The sequence below is a fragment of the Marmota flaviventris genome, chromosome 8 (assembly GCF_047511675.1).
Source record: "Marmota flaviventris isolate mMarFla1 chromosome 8, mMarFla1.hap1, whole genome shotgun sequence".
In the NCBI taxonomy this organism is placed as follows: Eukaryota; Metazoa; Chordata; class Mammalia; order Rodentia; family Sciuridae; genus Marmota; species Marmota flaviventris.
Genome location: NC_092505.1, coordinates 109,995,025 through 110,016,090, shown reverse-complemented (window position 1 = coordinate 110,016,090; position 21,066 = coordinate 109,995,025). Strand labels below are relative to the sequence as shown.

Sequence of the window (21,066 nt, the reverse complement as noted above, 5' to 3'; positions counted from 1 at the left end):
ACTTCAGACACTATCAACAGCAAAGGATTGTGTAGTCAGATCCAAAACACAAAGACTGAAGCAAAAACATATAATCAGCTACACAGAATAGATCACAGCAAAGGGGAAAAGCACTAGCTTAATAAAGTTAATGCAATAATTGCTAAAATATCCTGCAACCAAGTGTAACTAGCCAATTAAGTTACACCTACTAAAAATACCTATTTAGAATATGAAAGAAACCATAAAGTTAGGTTTGGGACTATTGGGGTTTTCCTGTTGCTGTGTGTGTGTGTGTGTGTGTGTGTGTGTGTGTTGTGTGTGTGTGTGTGTCTGTGTTATTTTCTCTTGTTTTGGTGGCAATGGTGCTAGGGACTGACTGGGGTGCTCTACCACTGAGCTTCATCCCCAGCCCATTTTATTTTGAGAGAGGGTCTCACCAAGTTACTGAGGCTGGCTTCCAACTTGCAATTCTGCTTCAGGTATTTGAATAGCTGGGATTACAGGCATGGCCACCAAACCAGCTGTCATTACTTTTTTATGTCATAAATCCGAACAGACATTTTCAGATTATAATAGAAATAGATAAAGTCAAATGAATAAGATTTAAAAGACAAAGAATGTTCTAATGGAATTAGGACTTTGGAGAAGCTCTTCAATTTGTCTACTAGGTGAGAGAAACTCCTTATGGCACATGTTAACAAGAGAGGGGGAAAGTCTGTAACACCCACTTGTCCATCATTAGGAAAATAGATAAAATTTTGAAAAGGTGGTATTCCCAGAGTGGAATACTACATAGTAGCCAGAATGAATGATTCAGATTAATATACATTAACGGATGATTCTCAAAAACAATGTTAAGTATAAAACGCAAGTAACTGAAAAATATGTACAGATTTATATCATTTATATATATTTTTTAAAACACGAGTACTCATAAATGTACATGTAATGCATGATTTTAAAACACAGATTGGTTGGAAAATTATGCACTAATTCATGATAGTTGTCTCTGGGGAGACAAAGGGAATGGGGTTATCAAGAGAATGCAGGACTTCTATTTTGTCAAAAGTTTTATTTTCTTTTAAAAAATATAAAGAAAAATTTTAAATGTAATACATTTGTTGATTCTCGGTGGTGGGTACACGGAAGTTCTGTACTCTGGTCCGCTTTCTTTAAGCTTAAATAGTCAATACACTGGACCTTTCTTTGGCTTTATTTTATTCCAGTGAAATAAATATTCCTGTGTCTTTGGAGGAATGAGTCTGTGTTCACATCTGTATGTGTACAAACAAACACGCCTGTGACAGAGGAATGACATTCTTAAGAATGTCATAGTATTACCTCAATGAGCAGTTTTCTTTTTTTTTTTAAGCTGCACTGATTTAAACTTCAAGTTGTAAAACCCTATTATCTTAGTTTTCATTGAATAAGCTTTGCATTCTGTTGTTCTTTTTGAGTTACAGAAAACTGCCAGAGAGCTCAGAGCCTCACAAAAGCCTTCCCCTGCTGACATTAACACCCAGGGTCCCTTTGTCTACAGATCAGCGTGTACTCTTCATTCAGACCTTGCCAGTGTTTCCACCAACCTGCCTGTCAATTCTAGACTGTTCCATTTTTCAAAATATTTCTTCCACTTTAAACTCCTAGACTAGGTACTTTGTTGCTTAAAGGCAAATGGTGTTAAAATACATAAAACTTTTCTTTTAGGAGGGCTCTGTGTGGGTAGCTTTATTTAACAATGGCCACATGTTGTTTTTGTAAAACAAAGAAAAAACAAACAAACGTGTTTTCAGAGAATAATACTACAGAGTGCACAGGAGCCACCCCCCACGCCCCAGCTCAAGCACCTATTCTGGAAGCGTACCTCTTGTCTCTTTCTTTCTTCCTGGCTGACTGTCTGGGACAACCCATTTCTTTTTACCTAGGAGAGAAAGCAAAATAGAGTTGAACTCATTTACTTTGACAATTTCTTTATTACATAAAGCATAACTCTGCCCTCAAAAATCCATTCTGCAGCTAGGTGTGGTGGTGCAGACCTGTAACCCCAGCAACTCGGGAGGCTGAGGCAGGAAGACTGCAAGTTCCCAGCCAGCCTCAGCCACTTGGTGAGGCCCTAAGCAATTTAGCATGACCCTGTCTCAAAATAAAAAGGCCTGGGGATGTGGCTCTGTGGTTAAGTGTTCCTTGTTTCAATCACCAGCATAAAAAAAAAAAAAAAAAAAAAAAAATCTGCAAAATGTCAAATTAGGAGCTCTCAAATCCTCAGAGTTTAGTCACAATAATAAATGTGCATTGTTCAGCATTAAAGAACTAAAAAGTATGTACAACACAATTCTTTCAGGTTGAGCATTTTTGTTCCACTCTTAGTTCTGGATATTTTTAAAATAAGTTATCTAATTAATCTCCCAAATCATAAATGAGAAAATCAGATAGAAAATGAGCAGCTGCTCTGGGCATGAACTGAGTCCACAGCTGACAGGAGTAGACAGGGTCTGCATCCAGGCCTGACAGCCCTAGGCCGAGGGCCCAAGGCCCCTGCTCTCAGGATAGCACCCCATCTCTGGTGAGGTACCAGCACCAAGACCCCTTTTCATGCCAGCTCTGGGTCCCCCCTGACTTTGGATGGGAAGCCACACTCTTACCCCCCAGCAAATTTTCCATTTGTTATTTTTTTTTGTCCACACGTATCATGGAATGTCCTTAGCCTCACCCACCATCCTGACCCTGGGTCAACCTGTCAGCAGGAATTCATGGCAAAAGCCTTCCACACACTCTTAATAAGGGGGGAGGCTAGCAAACAGAATGAAACCCTACAGAGCTGCCTTTGCTGACCCCGGTGAGGACTGCACAGGATTTCCTGCTTGACACAACTTTGACACAGGGACCTGCAGACACCGTGTCCACAAGATCCACAGGTGAGGTCACAGCAAGGACTTCCGTGCCACTGGCATCTCCGTCCAGATGCAGCTCATTCCTGAAACTCTTCAAGGGAGGAGGATGAAGCACCTGGACTCAGACACCTGCCAGGCACCAGCCCTGTGCTGAGGTGTAAGAGTCTGGCCCCCCATCCAAAGTCAGGGGGGACCCAGAGCTCAAGTAGTTGATATTTTGGGGGAGAAGTCATTTGCAGAAGGTAAAGCGCTAGTGCACACAACCGTCACCATCTTTAATACTAACATGACAAATTGCAAAACACCCTTTCAGCCACACAGTCCCACTAACATCCCAGCAACCCACACAAAACTACCGACCCTCATAAAAAAAAAAAGACTCCAGGAAGCATTTTTTAATTATGATCTGGCAGCTGAACTGGAGCATATGTGGGGAGTCTGGGAGTTTGCTCTGGAGGGTTATGACAAAGCAGTCCCTCCTGGCTGGCTGCCGGGACACTGCCTGGGCCTGTCCTCCCTGTCTGCCCTCTTGGCCTGGACCTTCCACACTGTGCACAGGACAAAGAAAGAGGACTCATTCTGTCCTCCTGAGGCCCCTGAGAGCAGGTGTCTGGGAGCTCCAGATTATGAGCAGGCCAGATGCCTTCAGAGGATGGGGCTTGTGTGGAGATAGAGGATCCAGGAGCAAAAGACAGTCCTGGAAGGGGGCCTTGGGGACAGAACAGAAGGCAGAGAAAGCCAGAGGAGGAGGTAGCCACAGGGGACAACGTCAAGTAGAGACTGACAGGGCGGGAAGGAGGGCAAGGGCCAAAAGAAAACAGGAGTTATTACCTGAGAAACACCCTCGGAAACCTCCCAACTGGGAACAGGGACCTTCTCAGTAAACCTGAGTCAGGACCACTGGAGGCCCAGGCTTCTTATGCATTATTTTTAAAGGTGTGTGTAAATGTGTTTGCACCTACATAGTCTTAAAATGCAAATGCTTTCTGCAGTTTGCAAGTCTTTGCTAAGAGAATCTAAAGTACTGTCGAGTTTAACATGGCCCAGATTTTCTGTGGAAAACTTCTAACCAGCTTCTAACTCCTACCAGGCCTGTTGTGGTACCAAAAAGTGAAAGAAATTAAAATTCTTCAGAATAAGCTCACAGTATGAGCTTCACTGTCTACCATGTTTGAAAAATGGGATTCAGACCTGAGGCCAAACAGAGCCTCCTATCCCCAAGCTGAAAGCTGAACTCTTCCCCTCACTGCTTGCTGAACAATGAACTGGCCTCCCAGACAAGCCCAGAGGCCACAAGGCAAGCCTCCCACACAGGGAAGCCAAGCCGATACAGGTGGTGTGCACCTGTAAGCCCAGCTACTCTAGAGGCTGAGGTGGGAGGAAGGCTTATGCCTGTGACCTTGAAGCCAGCAAGGGCCATACCCTGAGACCTATTCAGAAAAACAAAAACAAAACAATCATATTGGAAGCTCCAACTGCATACAGATAGGACCACCCAGCTAGCCAAGCAACTCACTTGATCTTTCCTATTCCTTGATGGTGTAAGGTGATTTAGGTACGTCCACAACAAGTAAAATTGCAGAAATAGTCTATAAACTCTAAGAACTCCTTGGCTTTGGCATGATCTAATCAACCCATCAAGCCGTTCTAATCTAGCCATGGCAGACTCTAGACAAAGTTGAACACATGTCAGTATCTTCAACGTTTAAACATTAATTTAAATAAAAGAACAGAATTTGCCAGACTACTCTTCTAATCTGTTAAAAAATAGGAAGACATATCTGAGGCTTTTCAAGAGAATGAATGCAGAGAACTCATTGATGATGTCAAAGTTCTAAATTCTTAATTGTAAGATATACATTTGCTGTTGCAATCAATATTAAAATTTTTCATCCATGATATTTGAAACCCATGTATTTTGCATATTCAAATGAGACAGAAATTAACAACTGACTACAGTTAAATAACTATTAGACGCTTCATCTAAAACTCATGCTAACTTCCTTCTTGATATCTCGTCGTATGGTCTGAATGTTTGTGTCTCCCCAGAATTCACATTCAAATCCCAGACCCTAGGTGATATTATTAGGCCACAGCATCTTTGAGGAGGTGATTGGATCATGAAGGTAGTGTCCCAGCAAATGGAATTAGCACCTTTATGCTTGCTGATTTGTTTTGCTGGTACCAGAGATTGATCCGGGGTGCTCTAGCACTGAGCCACATCTTCAGCCCTTTTTATTTCAAGACAGGGTCTCACTAAGTTGCTTAAGGCCTTGCTAAATTAGGAAACTGGCCTTGAACTTGTAATCCTCCTGCCTCAGTCTTCTGTGTCATTGGGATTATAGGCGTGTGCCACCAGGCCAACTTGATTACTGCCTTTATAAAAATAGGCCCCAGAGAGACCCCTGGCCCTGCCACCATGTGAACACATGGCAGGAAGGAGCTTTGTATGAGCCAGAAAACAGCCCCTCACCACGGGCCAAGTCAGCCTGACTGTGCTCAGACTCCAGAACTGCAGGAGGAAGTCTCTGTTGTTCACAGTGACCCAGTTCATGGCAGCTGTGGCAGCAGCCCACACTAGGGCATCTGCCAGTCTGAGCTTCACAGATGACTGTCCCAGGAAGGGACCGACAGCCTCAGCCAGAGGCTCCATTAGCGCACCGGCCAGTCACTCTAAGCCTCTTTGTCTTGCAGTGAACCAGGTCAGGAGATCCACACACTGCTCAGTGTTCTCTGGCCCAGACAGAAACAGGTGACAAAGCCAAGCTCAGCCCCACACAGAATACCAACACCCTCTGCACCCAGCCTGTCTGTGTATAGAGTCAGTCCCATCTCTATGGAGAGTGAGAAGAACAGAACCTCTTGGTGGATCAGATCATCATTTTCTGTGTGGAGAACAGGGCCATGTGCTGGGGCATCTCCGTAACTTGATGCCCTTTCCCAAGAAGATAGGTGTTGGTATTCCCCAACAGCCAGGAAAAGAGCATTCATGGGAGGACCCCCAGAGACTGAACAACCAGACTCAGAGACACAGCCAGTTATAACTGACACCGGCTGTATACAATGCAGGACCACTCGGGGCTCCATACAGCACTCACTCACACTGGATACCCTTTTAAAATAAGCCCTCTCAATGTGCCTGGTTCACCCCTTGCTGAACATGAGCTGCTATTCCTGGGTGATGCTCCATGATGGAACCTCTTCACCCCAGAGTTCAGGGGGAAGAGACTGCAAAGTAAAATTATACCCCCGGGCCCATCTTCAGACTCAACACAACCAGACTCATCCCTGAGTTACAGAAGATCTAGAGGTTATCACTGCAATTAACTTGGAGACAGCAACCATGAGTGTCTGTTTAATGTCCCCCAAATGAACAATCTGTCAGGGTCCAGAAATAGGGTCCTCTGTAACCAGACCCCACAGGCTTGCTCTAGCCCCACTTCATCCACAGGGAAAGATCCTCAGATACCACGTGACCTAAGCTACGCTCCCAGAGAACATCACGGGTCAGAGAGCTGTGTACACAAAGGTCAGACAAGGTCAAGATGGGGAGGGCATCATTCTTTCAAAGAATAGAATGTAAAAACAGAAAAAAATACATTAAAATCAAAATATATATATATAGATATACAGGAATGAACCAAGGAAAGTAGAAAACACGGGCACATTTAACAAACTGTGCCCAGTGACATGCCTGGTTCATTTGTTCAAGAAGACTCTGAAGTCTCTGATCTTCTGTTGTTCAGCTCAATTCTCCAACCCTACCAAAGTTCTTGGATTTCAAGAAACAGCAAGCCCTTGGCTGCAGCGGGCACCATCAGGCCTAGCAGAACAAAGGTGAGCCAGGCAGAGCAGGCCAGCGCTCCCGGGTAGCCACACAGATGCGAGCCAAGAGCACACACCACAAATGCGAAGAAAATTAAACGTATGAGAACCTCAGCTGTGTGCGTGACGGAAGTGACAAGACTAGAGCCTTCATCTGCAGCCAGCTCCACCTGTAGCCAATTCCCCATCCAGAGTACCTGCTGGCCTGAATTCACCTCCACACTACCATTCAACCATAGGCTTCCCGTGCACCAGATACGGTTCTTTCCAAGCCTCTGAGCCTCAGAACCCTGCAAGGAGAGTGTTACTGTGCCCGGTTACAAGTGAAGAACATGGACACAGCCAAGTCGGCCGCTCAGACCAGCCTGTCTGGCCCTGCCAGGCCTGAGCTCCTCACTACAGAAGCACGCTGACCTCTGAAACGCTGGTATAAACTTCTGAGTTATCATCTGCAGCTCCTCTTGCCCTGAATCAAGTCCCCTTGAGGCACACCCCCAAAACCGTGTCTCAGTGCACTCCTGGTTCCCGCAGCAGGGGGGACGCTCTGCTGGCAGCAGGGCCCCCGGGGATCTAACTTTCAGGTTGGTCCTCAAATGTCTCCTACTAAATGAATTCATCTCTCTGACTCTCTGGGCTACTGAACTTGAGCCTGGGTTTATTCATTCTCCATCTCTAAATGAGCACAAGAAGCGGCTCTCACAGACCCACAGCAGTCAGCTGGGGAATCGAGGTTCACACGCGCAAAGTCAATGCCAAGAAGCAAACAGGGTGACAGTGAATGGCTGTGGGCAGGAGGCAAGTCCATGACGTTACGTGATAAAAGATGAACAGTTCCAAAAAGCGTAGTATTTAATAAACCACGGAGGTGCAGGCCAGCCTGAGGGCAGCTACAGCCGAGAGACTGGGAACGGGCAGAGGCTAGCACTGCCAGCCTGCCTGCTGTCAGGTCCCCCTGCTGAGTGGGCATCTGCATCACCACCGGCATGCAGACATGCAGACACCGTTACTTAAAGAACTCAATCAGCTCTTCTAAAGAACTTCAAAAGATAAACAAGCTTCTGACTAACATCAGTGAAATCCTTAAAAGAATCAAGCGCCCACTTACATGATAAAAGGGTATGTGCACTTTAAAAAGGTGAGGAAGGAAGTTCAGCAACACCGGAAGTCATCCACAACACTGTGCGGAGAACAAACAGACAGAACTTCAGGTGAAGACACTCCATAGGAAAACCAGGCAATAAAACTGTCCCTGAACTACTAAATTTTTGCTTTAAAAAAAAAAGGCAATCTCTATTAAAAAAAGAAAAAGAGAGAGAGAGAGAGAAGGAAGGAAGGAAGGAAGGAAGGAAGGAAGGAACAAATAGACAAAATAGACAATCTCTATTTTGGAAAAACAAAACAAAACAAATCTAAAAGGTCATTTACCCAATTGTCAATAGTGATTGGATCAAAGTAGGGATTTCAACTCATTTTAATTTTCTTCTTTTTCTTTACTGGTAGTTTCTGATTTTCCTATAATAAATATGTCTTGGCTTTGAAATAAAAGGGTCATTTAAATGACAAAAACTGAAGTGTTTCTACATCCTCTCTTAAAAACAATTAGATAAAGAGGGCACAGAGTGGAGCCGGGCGAGGACTTCAGCAGCACCTGTGCTTCTTTGCTGTCACCCAGGGGGAAGCTGGGAACAGCGAGGTGACCGCCACAGACAGAAGGAATACAGCAAAGGCAAAGGGAGGTGACGAGAGAGAGATTCTGAGACAGGTCCAGACCAGGCAAGGGCTTCAGAGGCAGTGCTGAGAATGACGGGTGACAGGCAGCAGAGCAGAGTGGGGATAGAGCCCAGGAGAGGGACGGAGCCCAGGAGACACCCGGACACACACTCAGGCCTGAGTCAACAGGGGCTGAGGTCCTGCTCTGGCAGAGACCACCTGTGGGCAAAGGTGGGACGGGACCGCAGGACGCTCTGGCTCCCATCTGGTTTTGTCTGTTACTTTCACAAAGCGGCAGATGCACAGAAATGACAGAATCCAAAACAAGGAGTGATGGAGAACAGCATTGCCAGTGAAGTCACTTTCTCAGGTTTGCAGTAAAAACCAACCTGAGCTAAACCTTGTTTCAGAAAAACAAGGGAGAAGGAACTTTCCATTAGCTGCATAAGGCATGGAGGTCTCACTGGACAGGAATCACCTCACTGTCTGCAGCCCTGGACAGCAACTCAGAACCATCCTGTCTGCTCCTCTTAGGACGCGCTGTGCTTTGGTTCCCGGCTTCTCCTCTGCCTGTCTGGCCCATCTGCTTTGCTGCACGCTCCTGGCCGACAGCTCCCGACCCTCCCTGCTCTCTCGGAGCTCTGCCCCACAGTCTTCCAAAACCCTCCATAGGCACTTCACCCCTGTTGTCTTCTGGACCACATTCTAAGTTCATGGCGTTCAGCGGGTTTCAGGTTTGTGTCACCTGCCCATCCACCGCAAGGCAGCAGAATACAAGCGAGGTTCAAAGTCAGATACTAGCACTCTTCAAACTAAATAACAGTCGGATCCCCGACTGTTATTTCTTCAAAAGTAGCAAAACAGAAAGCCTAGAACACAAAATATCATGATGCATTCCAAGTATCGACAGTAATTTCTGTTGGCCAAACTTTTGTTGAACACACACACAAGCATGCACCCACATACACATTAGGACCCACATACACATTAGGACCCACATACACATTAGAACCCACATACGGGGGACACGTGATAAAATGTATTCCTCATTCTAAGCCACTGATGTAGACCAGGTTGCAACACCCATGCCTTGATGTGCAAACGCCGACCAGTCTTGGTCACTTAGCATAGTCCCACAGACCTCTGCAACAAAAGCTGCTTGTTCACAACTTATACAAAAGAACCTGCCCACAGCTACCACGTGCCACACCACAGTGCATCACGGAGGCCCAAGCCACCCAGAACAGAGCAGTACCTGGCCCAAGGACAACACATTTTTAGTGACCTCCTAAGTGGGGAAGTGGCTGAGCCAATAATCCTCTCTCTCATGAGGAAAGTGGGTCGTTTAATATGGACAATTCAAGAAGACAGTTCAAGAGACAGGGAGGGCCCTGTTTGTTGACCTCAAGTCTAAGTGGTAGAAAGTCAAACTAGTGCATAAGAGCTCTCAGAAGGAAGAGCAGACACACAGAAAAGGGAAAGAAGTCAATTCACGAGAAGGCAGAGAGTCACTGAGGGCAACAGTGCCTGCCCTCCTGAGACCTCAGCACATGTGTCCACTCTCTGAGGAATCTTCAGAGGCTCTTCTCCAGGTCATCTTAGGACCTTAAGACAACAGGACAAGCAAGACAGCGGTCAGGCGTAACATCCCAGAGTCTCAGCTGCCTTGATACAAAGCAGAGACGAGCACCTGCCCTCGCACACTAATCCTGAGGCTGAAAAACAGTTATGTACGATCTCCAGCATGTGATGAGTCCTCTGCAAAGACCAGGTCAATCATTTAACTGCCAGCAAACCAATCAATCCTTGATGACCCCGGCAGGTCCCCCAGCTTCCGCCCTCCTGCAGGCCAGTCCCTGCCTGCCTGCTCACACAGAGACTCTGACCCCATGGACAGAAGGGCTCCCTGTTGCTCTGCTGGGCAGACAGAAACCTGCTCCTTTGGCCACCACTACCAGAAGAAGGGTCCCCCTGCCACACAGAGTAAGAGTGGCTCCATGGCTGTTGCCACAGCCGGGCGGAGGGCAGGGAATCGCCAGCATTAAGGGGGTGAAGCTGTAAGTTTGTTCCTGGCACTAACACTTGCCACCGTCCACTTACCTCACCCTTCTTACTGTCTCAAATAACAGAAATACAGGGAACAAATATCCTAATAATCTAAAAGCAGTACAGACTCATCACCTAGAACATCAGCAGGCTATAATTCTTCCAAATAAAACCCCAAAATTCAAGTAACAAATTTTTAAAGACTAATTCCATATTTAAAGGTTCCTTAGCAATTTTCATGCCACTGATGCTCTCCCACCATTATGAGGCCAGCCGGGTGCACAGGAGGCCCTGAGAATCAGTACCATCACTGGACAAAGGGAGGAGACCCAGGGAGAGGCCACTTTAAGGTCAAGAGGGCAAACACACCCAACAGATGGAAGCCACGATCCAAGGCTCCGTGTTTTGGGGCCCTTCTTGGCCACTGGGAGCTCCTGAAGCACCCGGGCCTGCTCTGTGGGTATCTGAACACGCTGTTCTCTTGCCGACTGGGCTGCTTTTGGTTTCCACTGCATCCTGTCCCCCTGCCCAAGAGTTAAATCTAGGTAGACTGAGTCCACAGTTCAATTTGATTTCACAGTAAGAGGTTGGGGGAGTCACAGGCGTGTATTGACAGCCACAGGCTGAGGAGATGACAGGTGCAGATCACAGAACCTGGTGGAGGACAGAGCTTGGACCATCCACTGTCCAGAAATGAGAGGAACAGGGGAGCTTCCATGGGCATCCAGCTGTAGGAGCCAACCTTACTCCAGCTCCTCCCACCCACTGTCCCCGCTGGGGGCTGGTGCACACGGCATCTCAGCCTAGGAGTTCTCCATCTGGACACCTCAGGTGGCCGATGATGTCCTTCTTTTGACACTGACAGCACCTTTCCCAGACAGGTGCTCCTCCCCCACAGGACCTTACGGCAGCACCTGCATGTCCCTCCCAGTGCTCCTGTAGCTGTAGCTCTGCCTCTGCTCGTGACAGGTGATGTCTGAGTCACCACTCCTGACAGCAAGGTGAGCCAGTCCTTCAGTCTCCAGTGCCCAGCACAGGGCTTTGGGCAGCAGGCCCTGGATGGAGACTTGAAGAGTGACGAGGTCACTCGTCAATCACTCGGACACACAGCCCATCTCTCAGATGATCTGTAATGTGAGTCCTGTATGTGCTGCCCTTAAAAACTGAGTCCAATCAGAGTTGTTTCGTTCTTGATCTCTGTTTTTCAGACAGATATGTAAAATTCAATGCTGCTGTGATTGAGATTAAGAAAAAAACTTTTCTTTTTGGTGCTGGGGATTGAACCCAGGCCTCATGCATGTGAAGCAGGTACTCACCACTGAGTTACAGTCCAAAGAAAACTTTTCAAGATGGTATGAACATCAAAGACTGCACCCAACACACACAGCTATGGTAAAGGGATTCTGGTACTTGGAGATGAAGTCAAGAAAAAAATAACCGCAGACTGAAACTAAACAGATAAATACATATATTTATGTGAACTTTGTTTTTAAAAAAAAGGTGCATGGTTCATATTTTGAGTCTCAAAGCCTATATAACCACCCCCACAAAAGAAAGATGACTAAGTACACCCATCAAACAGGAAAGTGCACAATTATAACACTGTAGCTCAGACAAAGACCCGAAAAAGCAAGTGCTGAGCCAGGCGTGGTGGCTGTAAGACCAGCAATGCAGGAAGCTGAGCAGGAGGATTGCAAGTTCAAGGCCAGCCTGGGCAACTCAGTCAGCCCTATCTTAGAATAAAAACATATTTTAGAATGATTGTGAATAAGTTCAGTGGTAGAACGCCCCTGGGTTCAATCCCCAAAACTGGAAAAAAAGTTATGTATAATAAATGATCTGTACATTACTTATATAAATACATGAATTTACATTTTTTCTTAAGTACACATACATGAATTTTGAGGAGACTGATGTAGACTGAGAACAGCATTATCTACAGGGAACAGAGGTAGGGCGGGATGGTAGTCAGGATGACAGGAGGCTTTAGTCTTATCCAAATTATTTGAATTCTTCTCTACATGGAGGACACAGCCTGTTTCGTTACGTAAGTCAAAGTTAATTCTCAAAGATGTTAAGAGAATAGCACAATCTAATTACATTGAAAAGGCAAAACCACACAGAGCCTGGCACCTGGCCCAGAGCTGGCCGTCCTCTTTCTTCACCTCTCAGCCAGAAAGGACCTCGGTTAGGGCCTCAGGTCTAGGCACGAGGACTCCATTGCTATGGATAAGCCAAGCATTTCCAAAGTCCCACGTCCAGCCTGAAAGTGTGGGCTGAAAGTTCAGCCCAACTGCTTAAACCACGAGTCTAAAAGTAGGCCAGACATGGAAAATGAGAACATTTTCTATATTTTAAACACAAAGGATATAATAAAAGGCATTAATCACCACCTAAAATGGAAAAAAATAGCTTTGTGAGATTGCTGTGTTGTAAGACTGTAAATGAAAATTTTTATTACTGCAGAAGTAACTATTTTAAACAACAAGACAATGAACAAGTAAATATTCACACAAGAGTGAAAATTTAGGAAAAAAAAAAAAATGAAAGTTTTCTATGACCTCTAAGTGCATTCAGCATTTCTGCAAAGGGAATGATATTCAGGTTGGTTACATTTGTCAAGCTCTGATTTTTTAGCAAAACTGTGCCTTTCACAGAGTAGAATTTCTAAAATAAATGCCATCAGATTGAACTGCAAGACTCCAAAGTGTATGTTTTATTTTGAGCTGAGTGGAATTATATTCCCGTGTTTTAAAATTCTTCCTTTCTCATTCTGCAAGTTCCAGAAATGTTCCCAAAGGTAAATTCTGTGCCTTGAAGAGCTGAGTTCAGGATGCAAGAGACCAGGGGGCTTGTTCCAGATCTCACACGACACCGTCAGCCATGCTATGTTCGGCTCCTAGGTGCTGATGAAAATATATACCGCCCCCCCCCCCCACACACACACACGGAGGAGTCCAAAATCTACAGTCAGCTGAAGAACCCTTCGAGATGATTTAAGATCGCCCACAAAGCCCACGTCAGCAAGTGCCCCAGGATGGGAGGGGATGACTATATTAGGTGTGGAAAGTGTGCCCGCGTCTCTGCCCAGGCCTCTGGAGCCTGGACACCCTCTCCAAAGGTACCCGGCATTTCAAGGTGACAGAAAGTACACAAACACGCCCCATGGCAAATAACCATGGTTAGGGCACAACTGAGTGAGCCTGCACCTGGCACTGCCACTGAGAACCAGCAAACACGGGCTTCAGGACAGCATTTCTCAGTGGGGGGGATGGGACAAGGAAACCACAAAGAAAGCTCTCCAGGCAAAATCTTCCCACGTGAAGAGGACGATCTCCACACTTCCGGGTCCCTTCAGAGGATGGGCTCTGGGAACCTGAAGCTCACTTGTCACCCAGGTCCCCGCTGGCTGAACACCTGGCGGCACTGGGGCAGCGCCCAGTGTTCCAGCCCTGGCGAACACAATCGAGACTTTTCTTTAAACCCACAAGCTTCTCCCAGAGGTCCAAGAACTGCTGGCTTAGTCCCCATGTGCTGATTTAGGTGAGTCACTGGGCGATTCACCTGTGCGGCAGGTTCCTTGGGTCCAGGCACAATGCCAGGTAATCATTTTCCGAGGTAAAAAAAATGACTCCCAAGTTCAAAACCTCAAATCCCTTCCACAATCACCCAGCCACAACCCAGGAGCCAGGACCACGCCAGGAATTTCAAACACCCCTGTGTTGCCCGAGGCCCAGAGCACAGCGCACGGAGCTGCCTTCCCCGCGGGAAAGGACGTCCTGGCTTCCAAGACTAGATCTATATGCTTTGGCAATCGTGTGGCAAAGAGAGAGCCTGTCCCCATCCAGTGAGATCTGGGAGCCCAGGCTGCTCTCCTGATCACAAGAGAACATCCCACCTCTACCTGGAGGGTCTGCTGGCAGAGACACAGCATGACAGAGTCCCCATGATCCTATCCACTCCATGATCCTATCCACTCCAGAATAGCGATCCTATCTACTCCAGAACTCTGCTGAGGCCCCATTAAATGCCTCTCTGACACAGCTACTCCTCCCTTCCTCCTAGATGACCACGACAGTTACACCTGTTGCAACACTGTAAATGGGAACCGTCTGTCACCTGTGTGGCTGGTCCCTGCCCTACCTGGCACTGTCCAATGAAACCAAAGGAGACATATAAACAAACAGCTAAGTTACACGACAAAAGGAAGGCTTCAGGACCTTATGTAACAGCCATAACATCAAGAGTCTCTAGAGGGGTGAAGCTTCTTACAGTCAACTGATAAGAAGGTGTTTGCAATAAAGACAAGAGATTTTTTAGAAAATAATCAACCGTGGCTAATGTACACTTGCTGTCACCCACTCCTGACCAAGCAGGAAGTCAAGATGTGCAGAAACCTCTTGTCCTACTCTCTTTGTGGGGCAAGGCCTTACTCAAAAAAGAGTTCTGTATTAAAGCAACATATAAAAGATTAACCCTAGCTGGGCACAATACCCCATTCCTATAATCCCTGTGGCTCGGGAGGCTGAGGCAGGAGGATCTCGAGTTCAAAGCCAGCCTCAGCAACTTAGTGAGGCACTAAGCAACTCAGCAAAACCCTGTCTCTAAATAAAATATAAAAAGGGCTGGGGATGTGGCTCTGTGATTAAGTACCCCTGTGTTCAAGCCTCAGTACAAAAAAAAAAAAAAAAAGATTAACCCTAACCCCACCAATTTGATATATTAAAAGTAAAGCATGGAAGGGTAGAAGGGTGATGCAGAAACACATGGACAGCAGAAGCCTTCTGAGGCCAGCTCTCAATGCTGCAGGTCCTCTCCATGGAGGGATTAGGGAATCAGCTCAGGCAGGAAGGTGGAGGTGCTGATCGCGTGTAAGGCACAGCTGGGGTTGTTAATCATTTGCCAAGCGGCCTCTCTTTAGGGCCCTAACTGCAACCTGCACACTTACTAATGGACAGCTGTATTTGGGCATTAAAATATCTACTATCCTAACACCGAGAGCTGGTTGCACCTTCTTGGTGGACAGAAAAAACATATGGGAAGGACAGAGGAGAACTCCAGTATGGTGATTCCCTCTGGGAAGGCAAAGAGGAGGAAAGGAGAGAGGAGCACAGGCTGCTAAGCTGGTCTGTCTAAAACCCCGGTGGAGCCCAAAGAAAACAGGTTAAACTGTGAGGATGTGTTCAACCTGGGGGGTGAGTACAGCCATCGATGACCTCTACTTATTACTTTTTACCTTTATTTATTACTTTTCTGTATATGTCAAATACCTGATAACAAACTAAGGTAAAATTTATGTGAAAGGAGATGTAAAAAACACAAAGGAAATGCAGGTAGATACTTCAGCAATGTTAGGTGACAAAGTCCAATCACACTGCTTTGATGAAACGAAGTGCCAAAACAACACAACAAACACTCGAATCCAATTGGGAACACTCAAATCCAAGGTACATGTGTACCCATGGGACGGCCTGCTTTGTCATTTTACACTTTACCTTGAGAGAGCTCCTTGAAACCAACTTTGTCCTCAGAAGGCACATCAGCTGGTTGGCCCTTTCCCAAGTGAAAACACACGCCCACAGGACGTCCAGCTGCACCGCACGTGCTTACTAAAGAACAGCAGACTCCAGGAGGCATACCTGTGCCAGCCTCGCTGTCAGTGCTGCAGCTAGGCCGGCCCAGAGTGCAGCTGCCACTCAAAGGCCGATGCTAACACACTCAGCTGCTGCCAGAGAAGGCAAGAGAGCAGCCCTGTCCATGTCCTCTACAAGATGCGCCACACAGACCATGACTGTCCGCTTTGAGCTGCCTAATACACCAATTCTGTGGATAGGTGTTACCACCTCACCACAAACAAATCATAAAACACCACAGAAACTGCAAAATCTTAGCAAAGAGCCAAGTCTGCAAACTCTTAGCAAAGAGCCAAGACATTTTGCTATGTTCACACAACATTTCTTTAAAACTTGGAAGCAGATACTCATCAAAGTACAGATTTCTGGGCCCGAAGACCTAGCAACATGGCTCCCCAGTATGGACCTAGGCTGAGCTAGGCAGGAGCTGCTGGATTTATGCAAGGCCTGCCCACCGCAGCCCTATGGCTCTCAGGACCCCACACCACAGCACCACTCATCCATACGCCTGCTACCTTGGGGGCACCAGACTCTTCTTAGAACAAAATTGGGAGGTAGGAGGGAGATAGGACTTGGTTTATACAATTTTCAATACTAATATCAGTTGGAAGAGGGATGGCGGATGGAACAAGAAGCTGTCCCCACCATTAGTATTGACGCATGGTCACGGCCCTGGCTGTACGGCTTAAGACATGAGTCCTCTTCCTATACTGGTGGGTTCCCTAAGTACATGAGATTCCTGGTGGTGAGCGACCGTCACTGCAGCTCAGGAGAGCATGGTCTCTGCCAGGACAGTGCCTGAGGACTCTGGGGGTGAGCAGGCTTGTTTCTGATGTCATGTTCCCACGGCCCAAGCCAGCCAAGCACTATCAACTTGCAAATGCATTAGATCTCCACAAATGCTTTGCCCAAACCCATCAGATGAATCAGGCATCACACTGCCACATTCTGTAAGCTAGGAGGAAAATAAATTATGGCAAAAAGATGTTTGATGCAAAAAGGAGAAATTACTCATCAACCCAAAAGTAAGTGTCAGATACACACACACACACACACACACACACACACACACACGATGAAACATTCAGCCAGGTGTGGTAGCAGACACCGCTAACTTCAGCAGCTCAGAGGCTGAGGCAGGAGGATAACGAGTTCAAAGCCAGCCTCAGCAACTTAGCAAGGCCCTAAGCAACTCAGCAAGCCCCTGTCTTTAAATAAAACATAGGGCTGGGGATGTGGCTCAGCAGCTGAGTGCCCCTGGGTTAATCTCTAGTACCAAAGGCAGAGAAAAACAAAGATGGAACATTCATTAATTAACCTTAAGAAAATATAGATGTGTCTATTTCAAATGAGATGTCCAAGGAAGAACTGTAATAAGTATCCTATTTTGCATAGGTAATTCATATACATACATACAGCTACGCAACACACATGTATACAAGTATAGACAAGCATACATGCAGATGCACATATACATGAGGACAGCCATGATTATGACAAAGCTCAGGAAGCACTGAATTATCACCACATATACACTGTACAGAAACAAGGAAGAAAAGATACAGTGTAGAAAGCTTCCAGAGTCCACAGAACCCTAGTCCTGAGGCTCCTCGCCTTATCAAGACCTAATTTTCCTGTTCAAAGTTCGCATTCTCACTATCGCCTGTGGAGTTTCGAGAGACATTTCCCAATCTGCAAGGTCCTTCTCCTTAGAGATCTGGGATCACGGACAGGCAGAGTAAAGGCCATGCCGCTGCAAATCTCCACAATGGTTTCCCCCTCTCAGAAGGGACAGCAGATGGACACTTACCGCAGAGAGCTGGCTCCAGGTGGACCTCAGTGGCTTATGGTGAATCACAAGCCTCTCCTCCGACTTCTGTTCTCGGGGCTCCGACTCTTCATCAGAATCAATGTCCAGAGCCTTCTCTTTGTAGTTCTGATACAGGACCGCATTTTCTACAAGAAAAAAAGCCCGAAGTGTCACTGCTGCCCCAATCACTACTACTGTTCTAAACAAACCTCCAAATTTCACACCACTTGGTCTCTGGTCTAATCAACAACAGATTAAAAAAAAAAAAAAAAAAAGCCGATTTGTCACTGAAGAAAAATACATGACATTCCAACTGAAGCCAGTTTCCATATCCCTGTCCATGACTCATGGAAAACAGTCTCTTAGGTCACTTTACTCATGTCAGGTTGATGCATGAACCGTGCATTCTCCAAGGTCCACCACCGTTCATTCACCTGCTCACTGTCATCTACCCAGCACTGGGGTCTGACGGTAAAATGGAAAACAAGACGCCCAGGTGAGCTGATTTAGTAAGAAAACAGTCCTGTTCACTCATGCATCTACACACTCAACTGGCATTTACACAAAGCCCATGGGCACCAGCAACTGGCAGGTCTACAACAAGGAACAAAGATTTCTTCAAAAATCTCAATCTTCATGGAGCTGACATTAAAGTGAGAGAGCCCTGCAATGCGCAAGCAAGTAACTGCTACAGGATTTCTGAAGTAGTTGTCATGCAGAAAAATAAAACATGAAAGGGGGTAGGAAATGCTGGGAAAACAATATGCAGATTTTAAGTAAGGTGGTTTAGGAAGGCCTCACACAGGTGACATTTAATCCAAGGCATAAAAGAGAGAGAAAGCAAGCCACACTACAGCTGGGAAAGAGCATCTCACCAGAGGAACAGCAAGGACAAAGGCTCTGGGGTGAGTCTGCTTGGTAGGTCAGCATGCGGGAGGAGCAGGGAGGCCAGGCTCTGGAGCAAGAGGAAACAACACCTCAAAATCACTAAAGGGGGTCAATAAGATGGGTCGGCGGCTTGCCTAGGAGTCACACTGTGCAAGGAGGGTTTACAGAGACCAGCCAAACAGTCCAAATCACGCAGGGCTTTACAGCAGTGTCAGAGAGCTGGGTTTGACCCAGAGTACAAAAGGACCGAGTTTCTTTCACACTGTGCAGAATACAATGGAGCCGCTGGAGGAAAGCCTGCTTAGACTGCAGAGCAGCACTGACTACCCCAGAGACTAGCCAGGATGCTTTAGGGGTATCACTGCTGATGGCGACCTGGGCTGTGTGGTCAAGAAGGATGGGCGATAGCCTGGACATGGGACACAGAAAGGGAGGCATCAAGGACATTCCTAGGTCTTCAGGTCCCACGACTGGGACGCAGGAGATGGGAACACCAGAAGAGATTCAAGTTCAGTGGGGATGACTGTGAGTGTGGCTTGGGGCCCAGGGAATTTGAAAGGCTTTCTTTTCTACCAAGTCAAGCAAATACCTGCCTCTTCTCCTACCAACTGCAGACAGCCCCCAGGCACTGTCTTAAGTAGCTGGGGTCTAAGCAAGATTTTAGTTTCAGTCTTCTGCACAGGAGAAACAGGTATGTAAAACTGGTTCCCCCCCCCCCCCCCCCCCCCCCCCCCCCCGAGGCTTGAAAGCACTTAGTGGCTGGCAGAGGGTCTGTGCCTAGCCTTGTTGATGGGAGTCCCATTCCTTCTCACTCAACATGACAACAGGAATCTTACACTCAATTCACACAGGATGAAACTGGGGCTCAGTGAGGATAAGGTTCTCATTCAGTGTCACTCAACTGATGAGCAGAAGCAGGAGGACAGAAACCCAGTGTCACAGGTTCTCACGCTGGAGCACACCACCTCCTGATCTGCAGACTGGCTCCTAATTAACTGTTGAGAATCCTGCATTCTTTGTGTGCGCATATGAGAAGTGGCAAGAAACAGCTTTTTGTGAAAGGAAATAGGATAAAGCTGGTGACAATGATGATCTGCCCTCTGATTTTTAAAAACCTCAAAAAATGGAGCTGAGGCAAAGATCACACCATCAATATCAAATTTCAGAAGATGTGAAGCCCCTCCCTGGGTAGGTGTTGGACAGGTGCCCTGCTCACCTCATATCCGCAGTGGTACAAGAGGCAGAACCTGCTACCTAGTACTGGCTACTACCAGCTGTGGCACAGGGCACAAGCTGATAAAGCTCTGTGTCTCCAGTTTCCTCAATTATGAAATCAGAGAAATGAACTTTTACTAGCTAATACACTATACCTGGGTTTCTTCTCCACATAGCAATTGTTCTCTAATAAGATTGGTACGATGAGAAGATTTTATAAATTAGTCCTTTTTAAATGTTACAATGTCAAACCCAACTTTCTAGAAAGTATACAGGCTGCTGGGCACAGTGGCACATGCCTGTAATTCCAGTGACTGGGGAGGCTGAGGCAGGAGGATTGCAAGTTCCAGGCCAGCCAGGGCAATGTAGTGAGGACCTGTCTCAAAATAAAAAAAAATAAAGAAGGCTGGAAATGTAGGTAGCTTAGTGCTAGAGTGCACCTGGGTTCAATCCCCAGTATCTCTCTCTCTCACACACACACACACAAACATACAAAAGAAAAAATTACATAAGGAGAATGTTCTGTAATCACCCAAGCTCATCCACTTACAACTCTGGGTGGTATACACGAACTTCCAGGCAGAGCCTTCCTCTCTGTTTTAGATGCTGGGCACACTCAGCATTCAAGGCATGACAGAAGATAAGTGGTCTCACTATCTCCAGGACCCTTGTGCCCCATGAGGGCCGTGCTGGATCTGATCTGCTCAAGCCCTGCCAGTTGGCTGACACCGGACCCACCTATTTACAGAAAGAACCCTAATCTGATTAGGATTTGGACACCTGGCTCAAGCCGCTTTTGTTTCTGAAATCCTTAAAAAAAAAAAAAAAATACTATATGGGTTACAAATTCTTAATAATACATTTTGACAGCCAGGAGAGTTAGATGTTCCCAAATGAAAACTTTAATAAGGAAACAGGAAGTCAGAAATGAAAATAAAATGTGGAAATATGGGGGAAAGACTATTGAGCCAAAGGAAATGTGACCAAAGGAAATATGGCTTCAGATGTCAATGCCAACCTCAGAATTTCTAACTAAAAAGCCAGAGCTTGATCTTAATTTCTGTTT

General features: G+C 46.4%; 1 protein-coding gene across 1 annotated transcript in view; it reads right to left on the bottom strand.

Annotated features, from left to right (window-relative positions):
• Nucleotides 1–21,066, bottom strand: part of Arhgef26 (Rho guanine nucleotide exchange factor 26) — a 99,333-nt gene that overhangs the window by 75,631 nt on the left and 2,636 nt on the right. The window contains exons 3-4 of the mRNA XM_027934045.2: nt 17,898–18,043; nt 1,847–1,903 (exon numbers count right to left, since the gene is read on the bottom strand). Of these exons, the coding sequence (XP_027789846.2) occupies nt 1,847–1,903; nt 17,898–18,043 (203 nt within the window). The remainder of the gene's footprint in view (nt 1–1,846; nt 1,904–17,897; nt 18,044–21,066) is intronic.